General features: G+C 46.8%; 3 protein-coding genes across 6 annotated transcripts; 2 read left to right on the forward strand and 1 right to left on the reverse strand.

Annotated features, from left to right (window-relative positions):
* Positions 1-1,308: 1,308 nt before the first annotated feature.
* Positions 1,309-5,071, reverse strand: LOC9633215 (testis-expressed protein 10 homolog). Of its 2 annotated transcripts, XM_024675720.1 has the most exons (19): positions 4,971-5,071; positions 4,840-4,912; positions 4,652-4,774; positions 4,421-4,587; positions 4,210-4,362; positions 3,895-4,162; positions 3,541-3,830; positions 3,363-3,491; positions 3,170-3,304; positions 3,031-3,117; positions 2,845-2,967; positions 2,650-2,782; positions 2,472-2,597; positions 2,284-2,418; positions 2,106-2,227; positions 1,912-2,058; positions 1,758-1,866; positions 1,591-1,706; positions 1,309-1,538 (listed from the first exon to the last, which is right to left on the reverse strand). In XM_024675720.1, the coding sequence occupies exons 1-19, from the start codon at positions 5,037-5,039 to the stop codon at positions 1,437-1,439; spliced, it is 2,607 nt and encodes an 868-aa protein (XP_024531488.1). In that variant the 5' UTR covers positions 5,040-5,071; the 3' UTR covers positions 1,309-1,436. The 2 variants fall into 2 exon arrangements, with proteins under 2 accessions (XP_024531488.1, XP_024531489.1); XM_024675721.1 differs by lacking the exons at positions 1,309-1,538; positions 1,591-1,706 and having other exon boundaries at positions 1,758-1,859.
* Positions 5,072-5,164: 93 nt separating this feature from the next.
* On the forward strand, positions 5,165-7,826 carry LOC9641347 (dihydrolipoyllysine-residue acetyltransferase component 2 of pyruvate dehydrogenase complex, mitochondrial). 2 transcript variants are annotated; one of them, XR_002992470.1, is made up of 17 exons: positions 5,165-5,421; positions 5,491-5,555; positions 5,616-5,668; positions 5,736-5,810; positions 5,867-5,959; positions 6,019-6,243; positions 6,289-6,361; positions 6,418-6,512; positions 6,565-6,650; positions 6,713-6,788; positions 6,845-6,912; positions 6,974-7,040; positions 7,096-7,191; positions 7,248-7,350; positions 7,417-7,512; positions 7,581-7,721; positions 7,768-7,826. XR_002992470.1 is itself a non-coding variant. In XM_024675722.1 (16 exons), exons 1-16 carry the CDS (start codon positions 5,261-5,263, stop codon positions 7,649-7,651), a joined length of 1,503 nt encoding a protein of 500 aa, XP_024531490.1. In that variant the 5' UTR covers positions 5,165-5,260; the 3' UTR covers positions 7,652-7,815. The 2 variants fall into 2 exon arrangements, 1 of the variants encoding a protein (XP_024531490.1); XM_024675722.1 differs by having other exon boundaries at positions 7,581-7,815.
* A 62-nt stretch (positions 7,827-7,888) lies between these two features.
* LOC112346538 (dnaJ homolog subfamily B member 6-like) lies at positions 7,889-8,544 on the forward strand. 2 transcript variants are annotated; one of them, XM_024675728.1, is made up of 3 exons: positions 7,889-8,022; positions 8,091-8,448; positions 8,526-8,544. In XM_024675728.1, the coding sequence occupies exons 1-3, from the start codon at positions 7,913-7,915 to the stop codon at positions 8,535-8,537; spliced, it is 480 nt and encodes a 159-aa protein (XP_024531496.1). In that variant the 5' UTR covers positions 7,889-7,912; the 3' UTR covers positions 8,538-8,544. The 2 variants fall into 2 exon arrangements, with proteins under 2 accessions (XP_024531496.1, XP_024531495.1); XM_024675727.1 differs by having other exon boundaries at positions 8,091-8,538.

The raw sequence follows: 8,544 nt of genomic DNA on the forward strand, positions 1-8,544 counted from the left end.
GATTTTCATTGAGAGGCGACAGGTGTCATTAGATCGAGGCGACCTTGAAGCTGTCGCTGGATATGAATCAGTTGCTGGTCCTATTAGAACAGTCTTCAGTACTCGGACTTCAGATATCATGAACAAGTTTTTGAGTAGGGTGGACTTCAGTGAACTCAAGAGCAAGCGAAGCACTATCGACCTGTCTGGCATTGTCACTGAGGTTATTGGTGCCGAGCCAGAGCTAGTTGGGCTGGTGGCTGCTTGGATATGGTTCATGGATGAATCCACTTTCCAGAAGGCAATCTCCAACTTGACTAAAGAGGACCTGGGTATGCTCAAGGGGAATACTCATATTTACGAGGCTCTACTGTCATCTAACAAGGGAAAATGGTTTTAAAACTCGAACTGAATCATTGTTGTTGTTTATCTTTCCATTTAATATCGTTAACCAGCTTCTCCCTCGCCCAACATGCCAAGAAAGACATTCAGTTTTCTTCTTGGCCGCGGGAGGAGGAGCTGTTTGAGTGAGTAGAAAACGCTACGATGGAACGCCATGGCGAGTTCGATCCACGAGCACCGCTGTCTGCCTATCACAGCTTTGAGAGCATCACTGTCACAACCGTGGCGAGCGTATGCATGGAAGATACGTACGCTGTCCTTGAGAACCAGTCGCGAGCAGCGCCTTCAATCAGCGTGTTGCACAGGCACGAGGAGAAGATCCAGGTGAGTGAAGAAGTAGAGGCAATTCGGACGGCTTCTTTCACCGAGGCGTTTGATCTTGATCCTCGCTGGGATGCCGAGGATGACGGCGGCTTGAACGAAAAGACCTTCACCATCAGTGGCGTTCAGGAGCTTCACGATCTTCTCGAGACAAAGAAAAAGGACGTTGATGATCCTCGGGACATCTTCAGCACTAGCAACGCCACAGCGACCTTCGATCCATCGCATCTTAAATTCCTGGAATGGAAGAGGTAAGTCGCTAGGAAGCTTTTTAGAAAATCACTTACGGTTTCTTGCCAGGAAAAACGCGCTAGCTTTACAAGCGAAGGAGAATGACGAGAGGGACAGGCTTGCAAAAACTCTTTGCGCTGCCGAGGAGCACAAACGAGAGCTCTTTGCAAAACGGAACGCAGAAGTCGAAGCTAGCAAAAAAGCAAATCGTGAGAAGGAAAAGGTCGTCAAGAAGATAGATTTTATGTTTTAAACTGACCTCTCTTCCTCATGCAGGTATCGTTGGAGTCCCGAGAAGAGTTCCATGCGAGGGCACCACTAAATTACTGGGGTGCCGTCTCAGAACTAATCTCCACCAAGCCGGCTGTGGAGAAGAAAAAAACTGATGCCGCCATCGCCAAGCCCCGAAAATCGACTGACCTTTCCAGGATGCGGCAGATAATATTAAAGCTCAAGCACAGGATTCCCAAAAGCCACGGAATACCCGAGCTCTTTGCCACAGCTTAAACTAGGACTTGCGATCCAAACGCATCTCGGATGCTGATCTCTAAGTGGAAAAGCTGCTTGGACTTAGCTTGGTCCATGCGTGCCTCCTTCAAAATTGTCTGCGACACAAAACAACGTGTATGTGAAACATAAAGTTCATACTAGTCGTACCTTTACTGCTCGAAATATCTCACTAACATCTGAAAACTTGAGGTGCTTCTGGATCGCTTTTTGCTTGCATATTTCGTTCGTCAAAACTCCCACAGCATAAACTTGATCTTTGCCACCTGAAGAGAATAGACACTCAGCCGTAAGACAGAAGAACATAACAAACGAACCTGAGAGATTCAGAGCTAATTCCTTCATCAAGGATTGTGCAAACCTCTTGTTCTTGAAAACTAAGTCCACCGCATTGCGAACAATAACCATCACCATTTGGTCTTTAGCCTGCAATTCATATTATCATACACATGATAAAACGCGGGTGTATACCAGAAGTCTTGAAACCGCAAAGCTCGCGGTTTGCGCCACCAGAACGCTCAATAGCAACTCAGGGACCTCCACATGTTCCACATCGTGGCTCAGAGTAGCCAGAACTTTTAGTGAACTAGCTAACAACATTGGGGAAGGCCGAGCCGACTGTAATTGACTGTTAGAAACAGCAACAGGTGTGAAAAATTACGCACCAGATGTTCGGACATTGGCTTGGCCAACAAATGCATAACTACGTCGATATCTCCAATCTGGAATAGGCTACGGGACACCACACCCAGTATTATCCAGTGTTTCTTTCTCTCTTCAGCAGTTTCTGAAAAGAGTATCAGCAGTTAGAAATTGCCCGAAAAGAAAAAAGGAGATATTTACCGTGTGCATGCGAGCACTCCACCACCAGCGTAAGAAGGAAACTGAAAAAGTTTGCAGCTTCAACCCGACCTTGAACAAAGGACACTCGCACCACTTCCAACAAACGGACCAAAGTTTGCAGATCCATGTCCGGAGCTGCGAGTCGAGGTTTTCCAGGTTAGAAGATGTAAGCCATAATGCGCACTTACACAGACAGCAAGCTAACAGTGCTTTGAGAAAGAAAGGTTGGAAGCCGCTGAAGTAGTACAATACGTCGACCGCAATCTCTTGGCAGTCCCTAGGAAGCTTAATAAACGGACCGTACAAATACTTGTCTGGAATGTGAAAAGTTAGTTTCTTTGCTAGATTTAGGAGACGCAACGGAACCTGGCGTTTCCTTGGCTGGCAACACAGTGCAGAAAAACGGTATCATTGCCGATTGAAGCATTCCAAAATCTGTTGCTAAAGTAGAGCCAGCTACTGCAAACTTTCCAAGGCGGAGTAGCATCTCTAGAACAATCTGCAAAAAAGAAAGAGAAACATTACGATGCGAATGGGATTAAATGGCGTCTTGACACAAACCTTTGAAGACGCAAGTTGATTACACTTGAGCTCCCAAAGAAGCCTGGGAAATGACACCAGCCATTTCTTACTGAACTGCTCAGCAACAGAGGGAGCTTGGGTTTCTTTACGGTCCTGACTTTCCTGGTGAAATCAATTTATAAGAGCGATAACAAAATAGAAAGAGGGGGGAGGGAAAGAACGTACTGAAAGGAGAATTTTGGACATTGCAGTAAGGCATCCAAGTTTAATACTAGATTCTGGAGTGCTGCGATCGAAAGCATTTGTTATGGCCTGCAAGACAAGACGGTTGGTCTTCGAAACAAATAAGTTCACCGTTACCGACTTGTAACACTTTGAACTTCCAGTTAATGTCAGCATAGTCAAACACAAGAGGAGCAAATGCTAGCAAGGATTTTATGTAGGGATCCAATGCTTTGTTGTGGCTCGCAGAAAACGAGAACAGGGACAACGACAGCAGCTACAAAATGGCACCGAAGATCAGAAAAAAATGACAAACAATAACAAAATTCGCAAACCTTTCCTAGCAAAGCACCCTCGTAATACTGCAGGACGTTAGTAAAATCGAAGTCGTGCAATCCAGCAACAACAAAGTGCAAGATCGTCTCGCATATCCCGGCATTGAGTGCACACAAGCATTCTTCAATCTGGAAAGAAAGTTGTTATGATGCGAGCAATACTCCAACAGCCCCAAACCTTGGCAATGGTTCGAACTGCAGGAGCTGACATTGGAAAACTGGCCATTAGTCGACTCGAGCATGGCAAAAGAAACCTGTGTCTCAGCTCCATCTTCATCTGACAACTCTCCGGCGAGCGTTCTAGCCACTCAAAAAGTAGACATAGGCATCTGGTTATTGAAACCATGCAATCCAGGCTCACGGCATCAGGCAACGGACTGGAGCAGACGGTTGGCGCCAGTTCAGCCCAGCATTTTAGAAGGGCGTCCACTAATGAAGCGCTTATGTCAATCCATTTCGTGCCGGAACCTACAACAGTTTTGTTTGCTCTTAGAACATGCAACTTAAGCATTATGAAGACAAAGAATCTTACCGCTAGAATCGACAGAGCTTGTAGCGAAAGATTTCTCTGAGATGTCAGCAGCGATGCTGTTGTACCCATGCAACGGCCTCAGCGTCTGTAAGTCGTACTTTTGCGACCACCTATGACACGTTCCAATCGTACAAGTTGTGTCGGACGAGCCAGAAGTGCTTACAACGGATAAGACGCGTGTTAAGCTGCCTACAACCGTAAGCGTTGCATTTGGATCGAAGTTATGCGAGCCACCGAAACCAAGGAAATGGTTATAATGGTCAAATATCTAAATATCAAGGGGGTTAAGAGAATCAAAAGAGAAATCTCTCATACCTGGCTAGTGTACATAGGAATTAGTAATGATGAATAGTGCTGAAGCAAGAGATCGAGAAAGGCAAACGCGTCTAAACGAATATCGTTTGCCATATGTGTCATAGCAGTCCCCAAGTGAGCCATCACTATGGAAACAATGGGCTTCATAACACTCTGTAGCACAAGAAAAATTTTGTTTTGAGAACTCGCAGCACCTTCAACAGTTTCATACCTTCGTAACGCTGGAAAATGTTTCTCGTAGCACCAACAATAACGCATGTCTCACAGCTTTGTCCCCATCAGTAAAACGAGAAGTCAGTTTCTGGATCGTAGTTATGGCATTGCATTCGAGCTCCTTGGGATGCCTCGAGAACAAATCCTTTATTCCCATCAAAGCGTCTGCCAGGAAAACCACGACATATAAAACCAACTCATCGAAGAAAAAAAAGAGAGAAAAGCTTGCCTTTCCGGACTCTCGCATTGTAATGAGCAATCTGATTGAGAAGCTCTTTCAGCGTTTTGTTCCGCTGGTTCACAGCCAATCCATCCTTGTCCACCTTCACACTTTGTTCGTGCAAAACAATCTCTGTCGACACAAACCTCTGGATTTTAGCAGCAAAATGAAGAGCATAGAGGACAGAAGAAACGCACTCTTCGACTTAAACTCGACCTTAGTCGCGTTCTGAGGAGCAGGGATCTTCCGACCAACCTTGTGCTTCACTTTCTACACAAAATCCACGAAAATGCAGGCCGATCATCGTGAAATTCCAGGGAAATCTTACCTTGAAGTCGATTCCAACGCCGGACCGCTTGCTCTTGGTCTTCTTCTTGCTCCCAGCGGCCGGCGCCATGGCGCAAAAACCCTCAAGAGCCCTAGAATGGGTTTAGGGCTCCCCTGTTTTGACGAGAAACTAGGTTTTTAGGACAGGACAGGTGTGAGGAGAAAGAGAGAGGGAAGAGGAAGCTATATCCGGCGATTTGTGGAAGGGTTTAGGAAAATGCGCGAGTAGAGGCGACAAGGCTGTGGCGCTTTCGATCGGAGGATTAGGGTTTGGGGAAGAGCGCAGCGGTGATGGCGCTCATGCGCGCCGCCGTTGGTGTGGGGCGCCGGAGGCTCCTCTCGCATTGCAGCTGTATGGCCAATGGATCGCATCAGGGCGGCGTGTGGGAATTGAGGGTGCGCTGCTTCTCCTCGTGGTTACATCATCACCATGAGGCGCAGGATTATCTCAGGTGAGGGTCAGATCTAGCTCGATTGCAATGCGATCGGTGACTCGATTCTCTTTTTCTTGCTTGTCCCAGGTCAACTATGGTTTTTAGATTTGGTCCGCCTGGACAGTACGTTTCGAGGCGTTTCTACGCTGATAGTATGCTCCTTTTTCTCTCGATTCTATGCTTGACTGATCATGTTTTTTTTTCCTGTCTAGTGCCTTCGCATCAGCCTCTTGGAATGCCGTCTCTTTCTCCAACCATGACACAGGTGTGTAGGCTTTTCCTTTTCTTTTCCATCGCTTTTTTGTATGAAAAGGCGGCTGTTTTCTTTACAGGGAAACATAGTGAAATGGAAGAAAAAGGAGGGTGACAAGGTTACTGCCGGAGATGTGCTTTGCGAAATTGAAACGGTAGAGCTTTTCATTGGGATGATTGTTTTCTGGAATGCCTAACCAGCAAATTTCAGGATAAAGCAACAGTTGACATGGAATGCATGGAAGACGGCTACTTGGCTAAGATCGTATTTTCGGACGGTGCAAAAGACATAAAAGTTGGACAGGTATGCTGATTTGGTCCGTCTTTCTGGCTTGAGCCGAGTCGCCTTTGCAAAACATCCAGATTATAGCCATAACTGTCGAAGAACAAGGGGATATTGATAAGTTTAAAGACTACAAAGCTGACGCTCCTGCTGCACCTCCGAAGCCCGCTCCCAAGGAAAGCCCTCCTCCACCGAAACCCACAGAAAGCCCAAAACCGGCTCCGTCGCCCAAGCCTGCTCCAGCTGCATCTGGTGATAGGATCATAGCCAGCCCCAACGCTAGGAAGTATGCTCAGGATAACCAAGTAAGAAGTTGTATCACTTTTCCTTGCTTAATTGGTATCTTTCAGATATCTCTATCAGGAGTAGCGGGGACTGGGCCTGGAGGTCGGATCGTCAGAGCGGATGTAGAGGGCCTGAAAGGTGAGTACAAATTCAATTTTGTTCTATTGGAAAGCTTCTAATTGTCGTTTTTATAGGTGGCCAGCAAGTACAAGAGCCTCGGCGTGCTGAAACGCCTGGTGATTCTACTTCGCTGGACTACACGGATCTACCAAACACACAAATCAGACGGGTAAGCGACAGTGGTATCTTTTATAGAAAATTTAAACTTCCATCTGTTTCAGGTCATTGCTCAACGCCTTCTTCAATCAAAGCAAACGATTCCACATTATTATTTGACCGTGGATGTTCGTGTTGACAAGCTCCTTGCGTACGTTACTGATCGCTTTTTTGTTCTTTTCCTTTTGGTGCTAATACTCTGAGCTTATGCAGACTAAGGACTCAGTTGAATGCCAAGCTGGAGAAGGAGAAAAGGAAAAAGCTTTCTGTTAACGATTTCGTTTTGAAGGTAAGTTTTTCACAGTAGTATTACCTGCACTCAGCTAATCAGGCAGTTCATGTTAGGCTGCGGCGTTAGCGCTGAAGAAGGTTCCAGAGTGTAATAGCTCGTGGACTGACGAGTTTATCAGGCAGTAAGTGCAAACGTTACCGGTGGTCTATTTCTTTTTTCTCATTTTGTTCCTGTTTTTACAGGTTTCACAACATAAATATCAGCGTTGCTGTACAAACGGAGCGGGGTTTGATGGTTCCAGTTGTAAAGGTAAGCTGCGCTTTAGTTTTCTCTACTCTTTTTCTCATTCTACTCGCCATTCCAGGATGCTGATAAGAAAGGGTTGGGAGCTATTTCGGACGATGTAAGAACGTTGGCGGAGAAGGCTAGGGAGAACACACTGAAGCCTAGTGACTACGATGTAAGCGTTTGCTTTGCATGATACTTGAAACGCTCATGAGTCCCTTGGTGTCGCAGGGTGGCACGTTCACGGTCTCGAACTTGGGTGGACCATTTGGTATCAAACAATTTTGTGCTATCATCAATCCGCCACAGTCGTGCATTCTTGCCGTCGGCACGAGTAAGTTTTCAACGTCTCAGGCGCCATTTCCCAACTTTGATATATCTTCGATCGTTTTGTTTGTAGCTGACAAGAGAGTGATTCCTGGTGAGAACGATGGCGAGTACACAGCGGCTACATTCATGTCTGCTACTTTGAGCTGTGATCACAGAGTTGTGGATGGTAAGTTTCGTTTTCTTCTTTCGGTTCGATTCACAAGATCTGAGCGAGGGATTGATCTATTTCGTCAGGCGCAATTGGAGCGCACTGGCTCGGTGCGTTCAAAGGCTACATCGAGGACCCCATGACTTTGCTACTATAGTGGAGCTCTGGCGATGGCGATAAGAAGGAAATAAAAATGGACACGAGAAAATAACCGCGACTCGAACTGGGTAAATTTTTTTCTTTCTTTAAAGCTTTTTCGAGGACTTGGCTCAGATCGGCATTTGTGAATTTTTCTTCGTCAATAAAAACCCATTGGAGCTATGTACGGCAAATACGCATGATGTTGTACGGAAGAAGTTTCCGAAGAACCCTAAATCTCTAATGTGGAAGAAAATGCCGACCTAGATTTTGATTTTCTATGGATCAGGCGGGTGTCTCTCTGGGATCAGCGTACAAGGCGCTGGGATTGACCCCGAGCGCGAGCGCGAGCGAGGTCAAGGCGGCGTACAGGCGCTTAGCTTTGAAATGGTAGAGTTTTTTCTTCTGGTGGAGCGGAGTAATCCATTCTTCTCTATCTCTCTCTCTTTCTTTCGCAGCCATCCCGATTTGAGCCCCAACAATCACGGAGAATTCCAGCGCCTCTCGGCCGCGTACCAGCGAATTATAAACAGGGCTCCACAGGAGGAGCTCCAGATCAACACGAGCCACTTTGCTAGCGGCGGCGGAGGTGGCGGCGGCGAGGCGGAGGAGAGGTTGCGATCGTTTGGCTACCGCCAGGCGAATCGCTCGGAGCAAATGCCGATCATGCGGACGGTGTTTAGCCGGCCTGTGACGGTGGGAGTGTTCGCCACCATCGCCTTCGCGATTTGTGGCGGAGGAGTGGTGGCGTTTAGCTTGAGCCGCCAGGACAAGCGAAGAATCGGAGTCATCTCCAGGAATACCGATCAAGAGCTCGTGAGTGTCAAACAAAACTTTCACCTCGTTTTTCTCCTTGTGCCTCTGATGGGGTGATCTTTTCTCTTTTCTCACAGGTTGCTAGCTAGCTCGATT

Source organism: Selaginella moellendorffii, unplaced genomic scaffold (assembly GCF_000143415.4).
Source record: "Selaginella moellendorffii unplaced genomic scaffold, v1.0 SELMOscaffold_15, whole genome shotgun sequence".
In the NCBI taxonomy this organism is placed as follows: Eukaryota; Viridiplantae; Streptophyta; class Lycopodiopsida; order Selaginellales; family Selaginellaceae; genus Selaginella; species Selaginella moellendorffii.

Coding starts and splice junctions, on each gene's coding strand:
- LOC9633215 (XM_024675720.1), bottom strand. CDS start 5,039: ATGGCGCCGGCCGCTGGGAGCAAGAAGAAGACCAAGAGCAAGCGGTCC. Junction 2,059..2,105: donor AGCCAATGTCCGAACATCTG/GTGCGTAATTTT, acceptor AGTCAATTACAG/TCGGCTCGGCCTTCCCCAAT. Junction 1,867..1,911: donor TTGCGGTTTCAAGACTTCTG/GTATACACCCGC, acceptor TATGAATTGCAG/GCTAAAGACCAAATGGTGAT.
- LOC9641347 (XM_024675722.1), top strand. CDS start 5,261: ATGGCGCTCATGCGCGCCGCCGTTGGTGTGGGGCGCCGGAGGCTCCTC. Junction 6,513..6,564: donor CAAACACACAAATCAGACGG/GTAAGCGACAGT, acceptor CATCTGTTTCAG/GTCATTGCTCAACGCCTTCT. Junction 7,041..7,095: donor TGATGGTTCCAGTTGTAAAG/GTAAGCTGCGCT, acceptor TCGCCATTCCAG/GATGCTGATAAGAAAGGGTT.
- LOC112346538 (XM_024675727.1), top strand. CDS start 7,913: ATGGATCAGGCGGGTGTCTCTCTGGGATCAGCGTACAAGGCGCTGGGA. Junction 8,023..8,090: donor AGGCGCTTAGCTTTGAAATG/GTAGAGTTTTTT, acceptor TTTCTTTCGCAG/CCATCCCGATTTGAGCCCCA.